At 47.5% G+C, this 21,973-nt stretch overlaps 1 protein-coding gene across 1 annotated transcript in view; it reads right to left on the reverse strand.

Annotated features, from left to right (window-relative positions):
* Window positions 1–21,973, reverse strand: part of wnt2 (wingless-type MMTV integration site family member 2) — a 43,157-nt gene that overhangs the window by 10,056 nt on the left and 11,128 nt on the right. The window contains exons 2-4 of the mRNA XM_038781275.1: window positions 21,565–21,785; window positions 16,250–16,527; window positions 13,252–13,516 (exon numbers count right to left, since the gene is read on the reverse strand). Of these exons, the coding sequence (XP_038637203.1) occupies window positions 13,252–13,516; window positions 16,250–16,527; window positions 21,565–21,785 (764 nt within the window). The remainder of the gene's footprint in view (window positions 1–13,251; window positions 13,517–16,249; window positions 16,528–21,564; window positions 21,786–21,973) is intronic.

Below are 21,973 nucleotides of genomic sequence, written 5' to 3' on the forward strand. Positions count from 1 at the left end.
TCCTGAGGACAGTTCAGAGTCAACCACATTGCTGTGGGTCCAGACTCACATGTCACAGATAAGGAGCGCAAATACCCTCTTCGAAAGGGCATAAGTGAATCAGGTGGGTTTTGTGGAAATCAATGACAGATTCATGGCACCGTTACCAAGACGAGGGGTGTGATCTAACAGCTGCGCTGTGCCAGGCGCAAATCCGAGGGGGCCGGTTAGATTGTGGGAGAATCCGAAATCGGGAAGCAGTCCGGCACCGATTGGTTTCCGATCTGACTGGCCCGTTCCCGTTAGCGAGATCAGGATCCCGGCGTGGCGAGAAATCAATAATCACCAAGTACGGCCAATCTCCATCCCATTAACGGGACTGACCCCCCTATCTAACGGCCTCCCGTGATCTAATCGGCTCCCCAGCAAGCGGTCACACGGGTGCCGTTTCACACAGCTATTAAAAACGTGAAGCTAGTGAAATGGCTTCTGTGGGGATCGGAGGAGTTCAGTAGCCATGTTCGTAAATGTGCAGTCAGCCCAGGGCATTGGGGGCTGCTGCCCTAGTGCTCGGGGTGGGGGGAGGGGAGGGGAGGGGGGTTTGGGTGTGTCAGACGTCACTGGTGGGTAATATGGTGCAGGTCACTTAAACCCCCACTGACCGTGGCCGCCTGCAGCCATGCAGACGGCCACGGAAGACGATCGTTGGTCAGGAATAGGCAATGTTAGTAATGGGAGCACTACACAGCTCCCAAGTGGATACGCAGGGGCTAGACGTGCCATGTCGCAGGTGGGTGTTATTGCCGGCACCCTGATCAGACGCTGCGACGCAGACACGTTGCCTGAACACTGGAGGCTGCACAACCACAGGGCGGCAGCCAACAACCAATCTGACCCTATATCCAGTTCTGTCCTCCAGCTTTGACAAGGAGTCACCCAGACTCGAAACGTTCGCTCCCTTCTCTCTCCACAGATGCTGTCAGACCTGCAGAGATTGTCCAGCATTTTCTGTTCCGTTTCAGATTCCAGCATCTGCAGTAATTTGCTTTTATTTACCCGAGAGCTGGGCCAGAGCACTGGGGACATCCCTGCGACTGGAGGGTGGGTATTTGGGCCCGGCCCCAGTTCCATTCCTGGCGGGGGTCTGGGTCCAGGGATTATTGCCCAGGGCCCACTACAGTGGCCAGGGCTGGGTGTGCAGGGCGGAGCCTCCAGCACAACCGGCTCGTTGGATGTCACCCTGCGAGGTAGCACGGAATCCAAGGGTGGTGGAGGTTTGGGGGTTTAGAGAGTATCGCGGTGGAAGCCGAAATGATTGTCCAATTCCTTGCAGATATCACTGTATGGATTTTTAAAAATAAATTTAGAGTACCCAATTCATTTTTTCCAATTAAGGGGCAATTTAGCATGTTCAATCCTACATTGCACATCTTTGGGTTGTGGGGGAGGAACCCACGCAAACATGGGGAGAATGTGCAAACTCCACATGGACAGTGACCCAGAGCCGGGATCGAACCTGGGACCTCGGCGCCGTGAGGCTGCAGTGCTACCACTGTGCTGGCCTCTATCACTGTATGGATGATATTGTGGACCCCACAGCAGCTACCCTCGCGGTGGCAGTGGCAGTCCAGGCAGCCAGACACCGGAGAAGGCGTGGGCAGCAGTGTTGGCAGAGGCTCGAGGTGGCAGCCCATGTGCAGGGGCCTGGCCGCCCATCAGGGCAGGGAGGGACCCAGAGGGGGAGGCCCATGGCGGAACAGCGTGTACAGGCTGTTGCTGGCCGTTCAAAGAGATGTCGGACAGCGTGTGCCGCAGGAGACTGCGCCTCAACAAGAAGATGGTGTCGCAACTGTGCGGCCCCAGACTGAGTCCGCAGCCACCGCACGAGTATCACGGATGGTGGGACCATGAGTGGTCCACGTCATCGGGAATAGCGGGATGGGCAGTGGCTACTCGGTGCGGCGTACTCCAAGAGTACGGCGGGTTTCGGGGGGGGGGAGGGGGCGGAGAATTGCGGAATCGGCGTTGGTCCCGATTTCGTGCGGGAAAACAGATTCTCCGCCCCTTCGCCGATCGCGATTTTGCCATCCAGGTGCAGAGAATCCAGCTCAAATTATTTAAAAATGCATGAATTTGGAATTTCACATTCCACCGCTGTGTGAGGTGAGCCCGATGCTCCCAGACCATTGGCTCATTCGTCGATATTACGAGTCCAGTAACATTACCACTAACGACATCATCACTCCAAGTGTCAGCTCGGCAGAAATCAGAATACTAAACAATGGGCTATGACTGAGTTGGAATATTCTGTTAACTCACTGTATTAACTGCAAACATTTCAGTCCACAACACCAACTTTTCTTAAATCTCACTGTGGTGAATGTGATTCACACTATATATAGTTGCCAATATCACTCCATGTATATATGTTCGTTATCTACCCGTTGTAAGATCAATGCTGTAAAAAGTTGCCAATATAACTCCATGTATATATGTTCGCTATCCACCATTGTAAGTGCAGTTGTACTATCCGACCACCAGGAGGAGTCGCTCTGGGAGTACGCGAGGGTTTGTACTGGGCTCCTCCCTTGGCTCCGCCCAGGACCCCTCCCCCTGGGACCGATGTATAAAGATCAGTGCCTTAGAGCCAGCCTGCCAGTTCATCTGAAGTTCAACGACGAATAGGCTGGCTCCGTTGTAAGTGTATTAAAGCCTCTGTTCAGATCCAACTACACGTGTTCGCTGAATTGATGGTTCCATCACTCACCTTTACAACAAGAGGCTTGTAAATATAACCCATGTGGAATTTGTTCTGCCAAGTGAATGAGTTCTCGATTTTAGTACAAAGAACAATGTCAATGTTGCTCAGTCAATGGAAAGGATGTCCAGTCAATATTGCATGAAGGGTGCTCAGGTGATGCAAAGGATGTCAATGGCAGCACCAGCAGGTGAGTGCTTGGCACTCAACAAAAACATTGCAAGTTTGAGTTGCAAGGAGACTGCTCCTCCTCCTCACATGGGCGAACGTCAGTGATATTTTGGTTGGATCAAAGAGAGAACCACACGTAATGTTGGAATGGAGAAAGGAAACTTGACATCTTCTGACCGATCTAGCCGGAATCATGTTCCTACCAGCTGTTCACAGTATTGAAACAGCGATGATTTGCTGATTGCAGCAAATGAGAAAATGGAAAAAAGGAAGAAAAAGAAAGACTTTAATTTTTTTATTTGTTCATGGGATGTGGGCGTCGCTGGCTGGGCCAGCATTTATTGCCCATGTAAGAGTCAACCACATTGCTGAGAATCTGGAGTCACATGTAGGCCACACCGGGTAAGGATAACAGATTTCCTTCCCTAAAGACCATAGTGAATCTGATGGGTTTTTACAACAATCAGTTCGTGGTCATCTTTAGACTTTTAATTCCAGATTTTCACTGAAAATCCTTTGGCAGGATTCAAACCCAGAAGCATGATTCTGGGTCCCTGGTTTACTAGGCCAGCGACAATACCACTATGCCGCTACCTCCCCCAACACCTTTCATAGCCTCCAAATGCCTCAAGTGCTTTATAGCTAATAAAGTACTTTTGAGGGCAGGACTTTCCATCTGGAGTTTCCTCTCTACCACCCGGAGAGTCAGCGGGAAACACATTCCTGCTGATCCCAGGAACCTGCAGCCGTTTCACACTCCCTGTCTAACTGCTGGAGTCCACTGGGCCAGGTTCTCATGGCAGGGGTGCAAGAGGAGGCCCAAGTGTGGTGGGGAGAGGGGGGGAAAAAAGTTGTGTTGGCAAAGCCATGTGGGGAGGAATCACCCAGGGAGCAGACGATCTGGGGGCATTTGATCTGGAAAGGGCCAGAAGGACAAAAAAACCCACTGAAAACAGGAAAATGAAAATACGGGCCTGAAAGGGTAGCACGGTAGCATGGTGGTTAGCATAAATGCTTCACAGCTCCAGGGTCCCAGGTTCGATTCCCGGCTGGGTCACTGTCTGTGCGGAGTCTGCACGTCCTCCCCGTGTGTGCGTGGGTTTCCTCCGGGTGCTCCGGTTTCCTCCCACAGTCCAAAGATGTGCGGGTTAGGTGGATTGGCCATGCTAAATTGCCCGTAGTGTCCTAAAAAATAAGGTTAATGGGGGTTGTTGGGCTACTGGTATAGGGTGGATACGTGGGCTTGATTGGATGGTCATTGCTCGGCACAACATCGAGGGCCGAAGGGCCTGTTCTGTGCTGTACTGTTCTAAACTGCTTTTTCATTCCGGGCTGGGGGGGGGGGGGGGGGGGGGGGGGGGGGGGGGGTTGGGTAATCTGCTGGGCCTCCCCCTCTCCCTCCCCGACCACCTTCTGCTGGCTGAACCATTGTGGCCTGGAGGCCATGAGTTTTCCCAGCGGCGCGGGATGGCTTCAATGGGAAATCCCATTGTCAAGCAGCGGGAATAGAGAATCCCGCCGCCAGCGAACGGCGCTTCACTGAGAAACACGCAGCTAGGGAACTAGAGAATCCCGCCATCGTGCCAGTGAGCAGGAAAAGTTGTTTACTCACAATTATATTTCTAATGAAGAATCATTGATAAACTAGTCTGGGCTGGATCTTCACAGGAGGTTTCCCAACTTGAAACTGCCTGGAAAGGCTTCTTTGGGCCCCATTTTAACCCATCCTGTCATGCTCCGCAGTCATGGAAAGTCCAAGTGTCTGCCGGTGATATTTCTCAGTCTCCAGCTGCAAGCAGCATAATGAACCTTCCTGTGGCCAGATAATGTATTGCTTATTGGAGGGAGTAATCTGTCCAATGGAGGATTCTGAAACTTATCTATCCTCTATTATCTGGTGGTTAATGACAATGTGACGTGGGGGAACAGGGGAGATATTTCAGAAACATTGGAATGTTCTGCACTGACGGTAACCATATTCTTAAAGTAAACACTACTGACCACACTCTGCACCAGTTAGACATTCCCTCAGTCTTCCATTAGTGCTCAGATATGATCAAAAATCAGTTGATTTCTGATGCTTCCATTATCAAATGGAATGCTATATAATTGTTGGTAATATATTACTGGCATTAAAATCATTCTCACTCTTAGGAGAAAGCTTTGAACTGTATGCAACCTGTTCCACGCTTGATTCGCAATGCAAAGTGCTAATATTTCAAAAAGTGAAAGCATTGAATTTCCCAACACTGATATTTCTCACTCTGAGCACGATTTTCAATCAGATTTTTAATAAAATCTCCAAGTGAACTTAATGTAATACTGAATGGTAAACTTTTCCTAGGTTTCAGGAGTTCAGGTATGCACTGAAATTCTTCACTGGAATATGCCAGCCAAAGTATTGCTCACAACGTTCATCAGATTCTGGAGTAATAGGATAGAACTTCTTAAAATTAATGGAAGAATGGGACAAAATAGATAGAAGTGGACTGTGTCCGAGCAAATGAGGGATCTTGAATGAGGGGGCAAAGATTTACGATTAAATACAAGAGATTTAAAACAGAAAACAGAGGAAGCTTCTTCACACAGTCAATTGTGAGGCTGTAGAATTCACTTCCGGTATTAGTATTTGAAACAGAACGAGTCAACATTCAGGTTTACATTGAATTGGTGGTGGATGGAGTGTGGAATGAGTGTGTAAATTTAATTAGAACTATTTGCTTGGATGGAGGACAACATGGGTTGCTTGGGATAGAGGGACCTGACTTGGAGGGGAGTTTCCAGCTGGTGCTGTACCCATGTGTCTACTGCCCTTGCCCTTCTCGATGGTAATGGTTGCTTCATATTGTATCGCCCATGTATTTCTAAGTCTATCATTTTTAATGAGGGTTCACAAATATTAATGGGGGTTAGGATGATGTTCCGTTTTACAATTACAGTTTTCTAGACGTGCCCATCTCTAGGTGTGACAGCAGAACCTTTATATCGCTAAGACATTGTGGCCAACTCCTGACAGTTCTTTGCATTTCATGGTTCAGTGGGTTGGTGCCTAGCCGATCAGACTGTGATATTCGCCTTTGACATGTTACAGTTCTGTTAGGTCAAAGGTATAAAGGAAAGGAAAGCCATCAGCAGATGTTGTGGAAATATTCCACAGCCATTCTTCACTCTCAACACATTTACTGCTATTTATACGGAATGAAGCTGACAGCGGACACAAGACTCAACATGAACACCGAGAATGTGAAGTCTTCATGAATGTCATCAATTTCCCCTCTAATCTTGATGTATCAACATTCAAATTAAATGATGTACTGCTTATAAATTCCTAACCTTTTTGGCAAAGTGTTACCTGTATCATTAAATAGCTGCAGTTCCTATGGCTCTAGTGTATCAGCTATCCTTAGCAACAGAGAACATTGCAGAGAACGAAGTAGAGGGAAAAAAACGCTGTGTGAGAAACTTTCAAATGAAGTAATACTTTCCTGCCTTTCATAAGCTTGCAGTTCCATTCTGGCACACTCGACAGGAGATTGTAATATATTCTGATGGATTACCACATGGATTTTAAAGAAAGCAAGCATGCGCCAACAAAAAGTGTTGAGTAAAACAAAGGCCCGAATTTGCAAGATGTTATGCAAACATTTCCAGGGCACGCCGGTGTTTGCTTTAGGGCTGTACAATGTGCAGAGATGATTGAGCATTGCATCTTTGCCAAGAGCTGAGTGGACGTAACCTAGTGTCAGAAATACTGCTCCCACTGACAGAAGACTGCCACCCACAGTTATTCAAGACAAAAAAGAGTATTTAAATACAAACGAATTTCCTTCCATCAACACAATTAAAAATATTCAAAAGATGAGATTTTGTATGGAGTAACACAATGCACTTGGGGAAAATTGGTGCAAAGTTTAACGACTGTGTATTTTGTCCACTAGTAAATGTTCATTAGTGAATGTCATGATATGCAGACACACAACCAATGGGTCATCAGAACAGGACACAACCAATGGGTAATCAGGACACCCAGAGGTGGCATTACCACAAGGGGGCACTACACGACCACTATAAAAAGGACAAAGCTCACAGGCTCTGCCTCTTCCACCGGCAAAAACCTATAGAGCAAGACAGGGTTGATTAACAGCAACATCACACCCTAGAACGTGGTCTAGAGCAAGCTTGTATAGTTAGCAGAGTAGACTGAGTTACTAGAGTCAGATTAGCAGAGTGTCAAACTCATTTAGGAGCATTTGTAATCACTCAATAAATACGTTGAACTTATCTCAGAGTCTGGAGCATCCTTCAGCAAAGCCTGCATCAAGTAGCAGCTTATGTTACTCGAAGTAACATAACACAACATGGTACAGCAGTGACTGCTCAATCTCCCTAGTTCAACTCAGTAAGGTCAGAGACAACCAGCTACCAAATCCAGACACAATGGACAAGATTTAGGCTCCTCATCAACTCAGGACCACCGGTAATCTTAGTGCTAAGCGGCGTTCATTCAAACAAAAATTCCAACCACACGTGGAAGCATCCGGCCTAAATGGCACGACCGATGCTCAGAAGATAGCTCTCCTACTGACCACTGCGGGTGACCACGCGATAGAGATCTTCAACTCCTTTCAGTACACAGAAGGGTAGGACAAAACGAAATACCAAACCATCCTGGAAAAATTCGACAGCTACTGCGAGGTGGACACGAACAAAATATTTGAGTGCTACATCTTTAAGCAGAGGATGCAATTGCTGAAAATCAAGCACATGACCTTAAAAGTAGCTATTGAAACGTGCACTGTGAATGAGAATTCAAAAAATCGCTACTCACAATACAAAAATGATGAGAGTGAAAAACAAGCCTCCCACGAGGTGGAGAGTGTTCAGGCCATCTCCCGGATGCAGCACCTCCACATCTCCGACGGCAGCCATTTGGCGCGTTCCTCGTTCCTCCAGTGCCCGACGCATGCGCAATACGACCGGGAATACGAAGAAGCCAAGAACCGCACCACACATGTGCGACGATGCACTGAGCGTCATGACGCCAACATCATGACGTGTGCAAACTGCGGCAGCGCCCACTTTAGAAAGAAAATGCCCTGCAAGAGGCAAACGCTGTTTACACTGTGGGAAACTTAACCACTATGCAGCCCTGTGCAGATCTGCACCACAAGTCAGGAGTCAGCGACCACAATTCAGGCAGGATTGCATCAAAAGTGTGCAACACCGAACGCATGACTCTGATCAAGGTAGTGCTCCAGATCCAGCCGATGACTACCTGGATAACACATACCGAGTAGGCATCATCATGAATTGCGAACACGCCACACCGGGCCCTTCGAAAGTCCGGTCAATCCTTGCCGAGGATGCTGAGGACAAATGGAATGCAGTGATGGATGTCAGCCAATGCCCCATCCTGTTCAAACTGGACACAGGTGCCTCCGCCAACCTGATCTCGCAGTTGGACTTCACGAGAATCAAGGAGGCTCCCAAAATCCTTCCAGCTGCCTGCAAACTCCAGGACTAGAATGGCAACATAATTAAGGCACTGGGGTCATGCCACCTGACAGTGTCCAACCGACACAGAGACAAGCCTATGCTTCGAGTTTGTTAAACCAGACAGGGCGCCCCTGCTAGGTGCGCACGCCTGCAAGCAACTGAACTTCATCCAAAGGGTCGACACCACAACGCCGTCCCATCCGGATCTTTAGACCAGCATCAACGACATCCTGACCCAGTACCCAGATGTCTTCAGCGGGATGGGCACACTTCCATACGAGTACAAGATTCTACTGCGGCCTGATGCCAAACCAGTGGTCCACGCACCACGAAGAGTCCCTGCTCCGCTGAGGGAGCGACTGAAAGCAGAGCTCACAAGCCTGCAAAAGAAAGGTATCATCTCTCAGGTCACTGAACCAACCGACTGGGTCAGGTCGATGGTGTGCGTAAAACAGCCTTCGGGGCACCTACCCATCTGCATCGACCCCAAGGATCTAAACAAAAACATTATGCGGGAACATTACCCAATCCCAAAAAGGGAAGAAATCACAAGCGAGATGGCACACGCGCGCTTCTTCACAAAACTGGATTTTCCAGCGCATCATGGAACAGATGATGGAAGGAATAGAAGGGGTTCGTGTCTACGTTGACAATATCATAATCTGGTCTTCAACTCCAGAAGGACATGTGTCGCGACCAAAGAGGGTATTCCGACGCATACATGAACATGGCCTCAAACAAAACAAAGCAAGTGCTGTTTTGGGACATCCACGCTGAAGTTTCTGGATGATCAGATATTGAAACACGGTGTGCGCCCGGACGCGGACAAAATAAAAGCCATCGAGGCAATGAAAGTCCCCGAGGACAAGAAAGCAGTTCTGCGCTTCTTTGGAGTGGTAAACTTCCCCGGCAAATTCATCCCGAATTTGGCCGCACTCACAACGGACCTCAGAAAACTGATCAAGAAATCAACCGCCTTCGAGTGGACGAGGGAACACCAGACAGAGTGGTTGGAGCTGAATGCCAAGCTCACCACTGCACCCGTCCTTGCATTCTTTGATCCAGACCGGGAAACTAAGATATCGACTGATATGAGTCAGGATGGCATTGAGGCGCTGCTGCTACAAAAAAACAACACATAATCGTGTCCCAGCCGCATATGCGTCACGGGCAATGACACCAACTGACACAGGTACGCGCAGATTGAAAAGGAGTCTTTAGGTCTTCTCACCGGCTTCCTCAAATTCCATGACTACGTCTACGGCCTGCCGACATTTACCGTTGAGACGGATCACAGACCTCTGCTCCACATCATCCAAAAGGACCTGAACGACATGACGCCCCGATTGCAGAGGATTCTGCTCAAACTCCAGAGGTACGATTTCAATCTGGTGTACACACCTGGCAAGGAGCTCATCATTGCCGATGCATTGTCCCGCTCCATCCCCTTACCGGGTGAGCCACTGGAGATCATCCAGCACATTGAATCGCAGGTGCAAATTAGCGCAAGCACCCTCCCTGCAACCTCAACAATGGGCCGAAAGGGCAATGCCCTCAATTCTACAACGTCAAGGACGACCTAACACTGATCAACGGCATCCTGCTGCAGATGGACAGAATAGCGATCCCGCTGTGTCTCCAGCGCATGGTGCTGCGTCTCCAGCGCATGGTGCTGCGTCTCCAGCGCATGGTGCTGCGTCTCGCATGGGTGCTGCGTCTCCAGCGCATGGTGCTGCGTCTCCAGCGCATGGTGCTGCGTCTCCAGCGCATGGTGCTGCGTCTCCAGCGCATGGTGCTGCGTCTCCAGCGCATGGTGCTGCGTCTCCAGCGCATGGTGCTGTGTCTCCAGCGCATGGTGCTGCGTCTCCAGCGCATGGTGCTGTGTCTCCAGCGCATGGTGCTGCGTCTCCAGCGCATGGTGCTGCGTCTCCAGCGCATGGTGCTGTGTCTCCAGCGCATGGTGCTGTGTCTCCAGCGCATGGTGCTGCATCTCCAGTGTATGGTGCTGTGTCTCCAGCGCATGGTGCTGTGTCTCCAGCGCATGGTGCTGCGTCTCCAGCGCATGGTGCTGCGTCTCCAGCGCATGGTGCTGCGTCTCCAGCGCATGGTGCTGTGTCTCCAGCGCATGGTGCTGTGTCTCCAGCGCATGGTGCTGTGTCTCCAGCGCATGGTGCTGTGTCTCCAGCGCATGGTGCCGCATCTCCAGCGCATGGTGCTGTGTCTCCAGCGCATGGTGCCGCATCTCCAGCGCATGGTGCTGTGGCAGATTTATGAGGGACACCTGAGCATAGAAAAGTGCAGCCGCAGGGCCCGCCAAGCTGGCTACTGGCCCGGCATCAACCAGGACATCACAGACATGGTCCTGGACTGTGAAACCTGTCAGAGGTTCCAACCAGCACATAGCAAGGAGACGTTCCAACAACACAACCTGGAAACCTCTCCATGGTCCAAGGTCGCATTGACCTATTCCACGCGAATGGTCGCGACTACATCCTACTCATTGATTACTTTTCAAACTATCCGGAGGTGCTGAAGCTGTCTGACCTCACCTCACGGACCGTCATCAAAGCGTGCAAAGAGACATTCTCGCAGCAAGACATTCCGAATACCGTCATGAGCAACAATGGCCCGTGTTTCCACAGTCGAGAATGGTCCACGTTTGCTAAGAGCTATAACTTCAGACATGTCATCTCCAGTCCGCACTACCCGCAGTCCAACGGCAAAGTCGAAAAGGGGGTGCACATCGTCAAGCATCTCATCCACACGGCCTCGGACTCCGCCTCCAACATATACCTTGCACTACTAGCGTACCGAGTGACTCCCTTATCAACTGGCATGTCATCAGCTCAACTGCTGATGAACAGGGACCTGCGAACAACACTTCCAGCCCTACACTTGCCCAACCCAGATCACTTACCGGTAATACAAAAGATGCAACAGCTGCGCAACAGACAGAAACAGAACTATGACACACATGCCAGTGATCTGGATGTGCTATCCCCAGCAGACACTGTCAGGATCAAGAGATGGTGGGTGGTCTGCCCCGGCTGTCATCGTTCGGCAGGCCACGCCCAGATCCCATCTGCTAAAAATGTCTGACAGCACCATTGTTGGCAGAAATCGAAGGGCACTGCGGAAAATCATACGCCCACAACCAATTCCCCCTCCACTTCCACCTGTTGAAGTGCCACCTCCAGACACCACAAACCACAAATCCAGTCATGCCTCCCACATACCTATCAAGGCACCGGCACCCCCTCCACCACCTCTCCGGCGGTCATCGAGGATCAGACGGAAAGCCCAGAGACTGGACTGATGAACATTTGTTTTTTTATGTCCACTGTATATACCAGTCATTCTTAACACTGTCAGCCATAGCTCCCGTTGCCACATTAGACAGGCACATACACATGTATATATATAACAAAAAGGGGAGATGTCATGATATGCAGGCACGCAACCAATGGGTCATCAGAACAGGACACAACCAATGGGTAATCAGGACACCCAGAGGTGGCATTAGCACAAGGGGGCACTACATGACCACTATAAAAAGGACAAGGCACACAGGCTCTGCCTCTTCCACCGCCAGAAACCTAGAGAACAACACAGGGTTGATTAACAGCAACATCACACCCTAGCACGTGGTCTAGAGCAAGCTTGTATAGTTAGCAGAATAGACTGAGTTACCAGAGTCAGATTAGCAGAGTGTCAAACTCATTTAGGAGCATTGTTAATCGCTCAATAAATACGTTGAACTTATCTCAGAGTCTGGAGCATCCTTCAGCAAAGCCTGCATCAAGTAGCAGTTCATGTTACTCGAAGTAACATAACACAACAGTGAATACATGAAAAATTGCAACTGACACTGATTACGGCATAATGTGATTGCTGAATCCAAACTGGCACGGCAAATATTTTGCAAAATATGTTGAGATTAAAAGGACAATGCTGGGGTTATCATTTGATCTTCATTTTCAATGTAACTCTTTCCTGTCTATCCAAAATGTTCTTAAAACGCCCCATATTGGCATAATAACATTTATACCAATAGACTCGAAGATTTCAATACTTCCTGTCTTAAACAACGTCCAAGAATTATATCGAAAGCATAATATATAAAGACTGTCTCCTGCCATAATTCTTTCATGTGAATATCATGAAGATTAACGTCCTGGCTTTTCACCATTGAGGAAGACTAAAGTGGCATTTACTGAAGCAAAAACACATCAGCACTGCTCCTAAATTATTTCTGTCTGCAACCTCAAATATAAAGATTTGTCAATTAAGTCCAGAACGCAAATCATTCGAGAACGAGGAGCTATTTCCATCTTTTGTTTGGTAAATGCTGCACTGGCAGGAAGAATATTAGCGCTGAGGAGCAGCTTCTCACTATTTGTATTTTCTGATAGCTTTACTGTTCTCTGGTTTGAATGCAGTGTGAAGTTCCCTGTGCTTTGTGACAATAGACTCGTCTTCGTTGCTCCTACCTCAGAGAACACCCTTCTAATGCACCAACTTCTCCATAGGTGCACGGAAACTGCAACACAATCTGAATTAGTGTTACATTGAAAAGTGTAAAAGCCATATTGTCAATTTAATTGAAATCGAATTTTAAGAGTTCGACTATCCCACCATTCCGTTACAGTGCTTCTTACTTAAAGAAATTCCAGTACTATGTAGGAGACATCTGAAGAAGGGCACGTACTGTAAGGTTAAAAGAAAGAGTGTTAGAATTTCAGGGCAAGTACAATAGAATGGTACTGTCTGGGCTTACATTGTGATAGCAGCAACCAAATTGGGTTTATGTTCAGTGAAATATAACAAATAATGGAATGATCGATTACCTGCTTCTCTGTCCATGACACAATAATCTGGAGAGTTCTCAAAATATACCAGGTCATTCTTTGTTGGCTTTTTAAAGTTTTTGTTTGCCACAGTGAAACCAGTCCCATCTTGGTTCATGATCACCTGGATAGCACCATTGTATTTTCTCCGCAGGTAGTTACCCGTTTTTTGAAAGTCTGCCATGGCAAGCCAGCAGGTTCGCAAAGTACATGATCCGCTAACTCCGTGGCATTTGCATTCAAGCTTCAGGAAGCGCTTTACAGCCTGCCAGAAGAAGAACAGGGTCTTCAGTTCTCAATGATAATATCGCCGAAGGAAGCATCAATTCACGGAGACATTAGCAGCGACACTCGTGGTTTAATGAGTAACCAACTGGCAATTGAATCATAGAATCATAGAATTTACAGTGCAGAAGGAGGCCATCTGGCCTATCGAGTCTGTACCGGCCTTTACAAAGAGCACCCTAATCAAGCCCACGTCTCCACCCTATCCCCGCAACCCAGTAACCCCACTTAACTCAGGGCAATTTAGGATGGCCAATCCACCTAACCCGCACATCTTGGGACTGTGGGAGGAAACCGGAGCAACCGGAGGAAACCCACGCGCACACGGGGAGTGTCCGCACAGACAGTGACCCAAGCCGGGAATCGAACCTGGAACCCTGGAGCTGTGAAGCAACTGTGCTGACCGCTATGCTACTGTGCTGCCCCCTCGGAGGCGGTTTTGTGGATAGCGACCCCTACCTCTGAGCCAGAATCTCCTGGTTCAAGTCCCACCCCAGGACTGAGTGGCCAAGGAAGGGGCATCAATAACCCGGCCAAAGAGATTGAGCGTCAACCTCTAATACCTTACAAACACACAATGGCTGCCGGCAAGAGCAGGAAAGACACCTGGTCAGCCACCCTTGATGTGGAGTGGTGTCCCTCAAGCTATAAGCCCCCTGGCGGCAGAACAGCAACTTGTCCCAGGAATTACTAGCTATGCAAACAGACGATGGTCTGCCTTAATGCACCACTAGGTGCCTGAAGAGAATTGGAATGGAACTAGTACTAAACAAAACCAACTGCAAATTAAATAGTACACTCCTTAATTGTTGAAAACTTGCTATTTAATTCTTGTCGTAACTCATGCCAAAAATAGGTACAACGCTGTTTTCTAATCCTATTGTTTGTGAACCCATGTGTTGGAATTATAGTTTTATTTACTTTTTATAAAGCACTTAAAATATGTGTTTTTTCTGTCTGTGTTTTCACTGGAATCCTGGGAATAATGAGCAGAAGAAACAGGATGGTTACCACCAAGAATTCTCACTGCCGCTGTTCACAGGGTTGTCAGCAACATTTCTAGCCACAGGGCTGGAAGATAATTTATTGCAAGGGGACTGATCTCTTCGCTAACCTATGGGTGGAGAATTAATTGATTGTTATACTTGGCCAGTGGCCTGACAATTCGGTCACACACTTCATCCTCAAGAGCACACTAATTCTGAGCTGAGCACCACCGTGTGATTTTAACACTGCGTGGGTGTGAAACAGAACAGTTGACATGTTGGATAAAACCTGATAATATCTGAAACACATAAGTCGATCCATCAACGTGAGAAAAGCTGTTAACCTTTCAGGATTGGGCCCGTCATCAAAACTGACGATGAGCTTTCTGCATTTCAGATGTTGGTTTGGTTTAATGTTTTCATTTCAGATTTATAGCATTTTACGTTTGCTCCTCCTCCCCCCCCCCCCCCGCTCCCCCCCGCTCTCCCCCCCCCCCCCCGCTCCCCCCCCCCCCCCCCCCGGCTCCCCCTCCACCCCACACAGTTGATATGCCAACCCACTTCCAGCACGGAAATGAATTGGACCCTAATCTAACTGGGGTAATTGGATTAAAAATTTCAATCTTTTTGAGTTTATGGTATTTGGATGTCTTTTACCATAGAAAATCCACACGTGGAATTTGAACAGAAATGGAAAGGATCAGATGGCCAGAAAACGGGAAGAAATTATGGAGGGCTGAGAAGTTTGGACGAACAAAGCCATGTGCTGAAGGCAATTAGGAAAATGCAGAGAGGCTGGGCAGGCACGTCTTAAGAGGAAATGGGACGGTTTCCAGGAAAGAGGAAGGAAGCGAATTGTAATGCTGGATAGATGGAACATTGAAGGGTGTTATTGGCAAATGAAAAGACTGGCAAGGATAGAGAGGCATGGAAAGACTGCGTTAAGCCAAGGGCCTGTCTTTGGGCACAGCACACACGGTGATTACTGCAGCAAATGTGTCTTTTTGCCCAGCACAAAAGTTTACATGTTGCTGTCAATGGGGCTAATGTGAGCGAATGTACATCTTGAGGGGGATACATAATAATAATATTTATTATTGCCACAAGTAGGCTTACATTAACACTGCAATGAAGTTACTGTGAAAAGCCCCTAGTCGCCACATTCCGGCGCCTGTTCGAGTACACTGAGGGTGAATTCAGAATGTCCAATTCACCTAACAAGCACATCTTTCGGGACTTGTGGGAGGAAACCAGAGCAACCGGAGGAAACCCACGCAGGCATGGGGAGAACGTGCAAACTTCGCACCGATAGTGACCCAAATGGGAATCGAACCCGGGACCTTGACACCATGAAGCAACAGGCATGGACAATCTTTAGGCATCTCACCCTGACTGGTGCAGAGGTTAGTACATACATCGTTAGGATAAAATAGAGGGAGCTTTACTTTGAATGCAACCAATTAAACCTGTAGCTCCTTTGATGTTGACTCTAGTTGCCTGAAATGGGAAAATATCACTAAGCACAACAACTCACCAAAACATTTAAATCCTTGTCATTTCACATCTGTAACTTCACAGGAACAACCTGCTGTGCATCTTTTCTGATGTAAAAGCAAAAGGTTTTGCCAACGTTTTTCTTCAACAAGAAAACTTTCCATTGTCAAAACATATGTAACAATCACACAATCCAATATTTCAAAGGAGCTGCAGATTAAGGGTGAACATACCTTTCTACCAGCCCGGTTATTATGTAGGTTCATCAGTGCCCTGGCATCTTTTCCTTTCTTTTCCTTGGCATCAACAAAAGCTTTAGCGAAGCTAATACCATAGTCAATGTTATCACTGCATCCTCCCCAGTCAAAGGTTCCCTTGCTGTCCTTGGAGGTGCCTTTCTTCCGGGGGTCGCAGGTACAGGAGCTGAGTTCTCCCTGGCTACAGGCTCTGGTTATGGCGAACACAACTCCAGCAGAGGAGATGGCGTAAACAAAGGAGGCTTCCCTGCTACCTGGACCAGGAAAGCACAAGATGGTTAGTTAAAATGCCTACTGACACAAGGCAGGTCCACACACATACTCACACACAAACAAACACATGCACACACACAGACACACATAAACACACACAGACATGCACACACAAACAGACACATGCAGACACACACACACAAACAGACACACACAAACAGACACACACACATAGACACGCACACACAAACAGACACGCGCACACACAAACAGACACGCACGCACACACAAACAGACACATGCACACACACACGCAGACACAAACACACACGCACACACAAACACACACACACACAAGCACAAACAAACACAAGCACAAACAAACACACACACAAACACACACATGCCTTAAACTGCCTAAAACAAAAAGCAAATCGCAAATGAGACTTGAAACATCAAACCAAAATGTGATTAATGGGTGTCACAGATTTCAGAAATTACAGAGCAGAAGAGGCCCAGTGACTCATTGAGTCTGCACTGACACATGAAAGACACATGACCTATCTACCTAATCCCATTTGCCAGCACTTGGTCCATAGTCTCGAATGTTAAGACCTGCCAGGTACCATCCAGTTGCTTTTTAAAGGATGTGAGGCAACTTCCTCATCTCTGTTTTAAAGGATCGTCCCTTTAGTCTGAGATGGTGTCCTCTGGTTCTAGTTTTTCCTACAAGTGGAAACATCCTCTCCACGTCCACTCTATCCAGGCCTCACAGTATTCTTGTACGTTTCAATAAGATCCCCTCTCATCCTTCTAAACTCCAACAAGTACAGACCCAGAGTCCTCAAACTTTCCTCATACGACAAGTTCTTCATTCCAGGGATCATTCTTGTGAACCGCCTCTGAACCCTTTCCAAGGCCAGCACATCCTTCCTTAGATATGGGGCCCAAAACTGCTCACAATACTCCAAATGGGGTCTGACCAGAGCCTTATACAGCCTCAGAAGTACATCCCTGGTCTTGTATTCTAGCCCTCTCGACATGAATGCTAACATTGCATTTGCCTTCTAAACTGCCGACTGAACCTACACATTAACCTTAAGAGGACCGTGAACAAGGACTCCCAAGTCCCTTTGTGCTTCTGCTTTCCAAAGCATTTCCCCATTTAGAAAATAGTCTCTGCCTAAATTCCTCCTTCCAAAGTGCATAACCTCACACTTTTCCACATTGTATTTCATTTGCCACTTCATTGCCCACTCTCCTAGCTTGTCCAAGTCCTTCTGCAGCCCCTTTGCTTCCTCAATACTACTTATCCCTCTACAGATCTTTGTATCATCTGCAAACTTAGCAACAGTGCCTTCAGTACCTTCTCCCAGATCATTAATAAATATTGTAAAAAGTTGTGGTCCCAGCACAGACCCCTGAGGCACACCACTAGTCACCGGCAGCCATCCTGAAAAAGACCCCTTTATCCTCACTCTCTGCCTTCTGCCAGTCAGCCAATCCTCTATCTATGCCAGGAACTTACCTTGAACACTATGAGCTCTTAACTTATTTAAGAGACTCCTATGTGGCACCTTGTCAAAGGCCTTCTGGAAATCTAAATAAACCACTGGTTCTCCTTTGTCTAACTTGCTTGTTACCTCCTCAAAGAACACTAACAGATTTGTCAGACACGACCTCCCTTTGACAAAGCCGTGCTGACTCAGTCCTATTTTACCATGCACTTCCAAGTGCTTCGCGATCTCATCTTTAATAACAGACTCTAAAATCTTACCAATGACCGAAGTCAGGCTAACCGGCCTATAATTTCCCATCTTCCTCCTCTCTCCCTTCTTAAACAGTGGTGTTACATTAGCCACCTTCCAGTCCCCTGGGACCCTTCCTGCCTCCAGTGATTCCTGAAAGATTATCACTAATGCCTCCACAATTTCCTCAGCTATCTCTTTTAGGACCCTGGGTGTATTCCATCCGGTCCAGGTGACTTATCCACCTTCAGACCTTTCACTTTCCCCAGAACCTTCTCCTTAGTAATGGTCACTGCATTCACTTCTGCCGCCAAGTTCTCCTGGAGTTCTGGTATCCCACTGGTGTCTTCCACCGCAAAGACTGATGCAAAGTAACTATTCAGTTCGTCTGCCATTTCTTTGTTTCCTATTATTATTTCTCCAGTCACATTTTCTAGTGGTCCAATGTCTATTTTTGCCTCTCTCTTACCTTTTATATATTGAGGGCCTGTACATAACTCCCATCAGGGTCTTTTTACCTTTGAGATTCTTCAACTCTACCCACTATGCCTTCTGATCCTATATCGCTCCTTGCTATCGATGTAACTTCATTCCTTACTAACAATGCAACCCCCTTTGCCCATCTGCCTGTCCTTTCGATAGGACATATATTTAGATCCCAGCCCTGATCCCCTTTCAGCCACATCTCTGTGATGCCCACAACATCGTACTGGCCAATTTCAATGTGCGCAACAAGCTCATTTACCTTGTTCCGTATACTGCGCGCATTTAGGTACAACACCCTCAATCCTGCATTGGCCACCTCCCTTTTCGCACTCTCCTCAGTCACTGTACCCCTTTTTGATGTTTGACTATTGCTTCTCTGCCTTTCCCCCTTACTGCTTTTTGTTTCTGGCCCCTTTTTACTTCCCTCCAACTTCCTGCATCGGTTCCCATCCCCCTGCCACTTTAGTTTAAACCCTCCCCGACAGCTCTAGCTCCAGTCCTGCCCAGGTGCAGACCGTCCGGTTTGTACTGGTCCCACCTATCCCAGAACCAGTTCTAATGCTCCAGGAGTTTGAATCCCTCCCTCTTGCACCATCTCTTGAGCCATGCATACACCCTATCTATCCTGACATTCCTACTCTGACTAGCTCGTGGCACTGGTAGCAATCCTGAGATTGCTGCCTTTGAAGTCCTACTTTTTTCTTTAACTCCAAACTCCCTGAATTCCGCTTGTAGGACCTCATCCCGTTTTTTACCTATATCGTTGGTGCCTATGTGCTCAGCCGCTCCGATACATCCTTGACTCTTGCACCAGGGAGGCAACATACCATCCTGGAGTCTCAATTGCATCCGCAGAACCGCCTGTCTATTCCCCTTACGATTGAGTCCCCTATCACTATAGCCCTGCCATTTCTTCCTGCCCTGCTGTGCAGCAGAGCCAGCCATGGTGCTGTGACCCCCAGCCCCCTGCAGAGCCCAACAGGCAGGGGAGGTCTCAAAGGTGCCAGTGGACATCGCATTTCTCCCTTGTAACCAGTATCCATTCAAGTTTAATTTTTTCAATGGCCTAATATTAACTTCAATGGTGGGAGCTCCAACAGAACGAAGAAAATTCAACTCTCCCTGAGCTGAACGGTTTTCTACGTTTCAGTAGTATGACACTGAAACAAACAAGATTACAATACTGAACGTACTTAAATATCAAGAGTAGTTTTGTTGGTTAAGCATTGATTTCACAAAAATGGAAATAAATAGTTTAAAAATTATGATAAAAGGAACTACAGATTCGAAAACAATTGATGCCAGATGTCTTGGTATAAATTAATCTTGCAATGGTCATCAAGATTAGAAATACTCTGCAAATGAAGATACAGAAAAAAATCATTTCTAAATGTTAATGGGAATCTGAGTTATAGTGATACAGTGGTTAGCACTGCTGCCTCACAGCACCAGGGAGCTTGGTTTAATTCCAGCCTTCGGTGACGGTGTGGAGTTTGCATGTTCTCCCCGTGCGTGTCTTGGTGCTTTTCCTCCGGGTGCTCCGGTTTCCTCCCACAGTCCAAAGATTAGGCAGGTTAGGTGGATTGGCAATGCTGAATTGCCCCTTAGTGTCCAAAGGTGTGCAGGTTAATTGAGGTTATCATAGAATTTACAGTGCAGAAGGAGGCCGTTCGGCCCATCGAGTCTTCACCGGCCCTTGGAAAGAGCACCCCACTTAAGACCACACCTCCACTCTATCCCCATAAACCCCACCTAACCTTTTTTGGACACTAAGGACAATTTATTATGGCTAATTCACTTAAGCTGCACATCTTTGGGACTGTGGGAGGAAACTTGAGCACCCGGAGGAAACCCACGCAGACACGGGGAGAACATGCAGACTCCGCACAGACAGTGACCCAAGCCGGGAATCGAAACTGGGACCCAGGCACTGTGAAGCAACAGTGCTAACCACTGTGCTACCGTGCTGCCCTCTCCCATATGGAAAGTTCCATATGGTTACGGGGATAGGGCGGGGGAGTAGGCCTCGGTCGGGTAATCTTTCAGAGGGCCCCTGCAGACCCAGTGGGCTGAATGGCCTCCTTCTACACTGTCGGGGTTCTATGGTAAACTGCGGAGATTACATTTAATACCATCAGATTGTAAACCCCTCATTATTTTGACTGTTGGAACCATCATTTATTTTCCTCATTTGTAACTCATTCCCAGCTTGACTCCATAATGGAATTGAGATGATTCTGCACGCTAAGAAACTTGGAGGGGGGCTAAAGATTTTAAAGATCGTCCAATACTAGTACTGTCTGCAGGTTTGTGTTTCATTATTATTTAAGTAAATTCCCGAGTCTCTCAAATAACTTGAATCCATCTTTCTCAATCGAAAGCAATCATAATTCACTGCTTCGGAGAGGGTAGAATTTTAGTGTCTGTTTTTATCGCCTTTGCATCATCCACACTTTACCAAAACTTTAGAAATAATTTGGGACGTAAAGCAAGCCTGGATTTTGTAAAGAGAGCAAAAGAAGACCTTGCACTGTAGATTTTATTTTTAAGAATGCAGGCAAACAACTTGGCACACTCCTCTGGCATTAGAGATTGCCAGCCCAATACTATTCATCTGTCCAAGTATGTGAACATGAGTTTCTTTGTGGCTGACCTTCCTGTGACCTGGGCAGATGCGCAGCCAGCAGTATAACTCTGGCTTGCCAGCTTTCTGTCCCATTTCTCAGCTACCATTGCATTGCCTGTAACCAGCACCCACAATGGAAGTGCAGCCTGCAAAGACTATCGTCGTCGTGAAGATAATCTCAGAAATAAGTTTGGCTTTAGATTCCATATTTTGCTTACTTTTGAGCATGACTCTACCAAAAAGCGTGTGGTCTCTGTTCAGGGTGCGACAGTTCCAGCGGTGATGGCGAAATTGATGCTGACATTCCGCAATCCACTCTTTGGCACCATCTCCAATTGACTGCATTGTATCGGGATGTTTGTGACAAAGCTGTCGCTGTCTGCTCACTAAGCCTGGGATGTTGTCACAGATCACCCGGCTTCCAAGAGCACCAATATACCTGCCAGAAATAGTAGAAACAATCGAAGACTTCAAATTCAAGGTACAAAAAAAACCCAACACTGCTGGAGAGCTAAACCTTTTTGCACATTACAGCTAGTTATGATCTTAAGCCACTAAACATAGAAAATAGGAGCAGGGGGAGGCCATTCAGCCCTTCGAGCCTACTCCACCATTCATTATGATCAT

Source organism: Scyliorhinus canicula, chromosome 20 (assembly GCF_902713615.1).
Source record: "Scyliorhinus canicula chromosome 20, sScyCan1.1, whole genome shotgun sequence".
Lineage (NCBI taxonomy): Eukaryota > Metazoa > Chordata > Chondrichthyes > Carcharhiniformes > Scyliorhinidae > Scyliorhinus > Scyliorhinus canicula.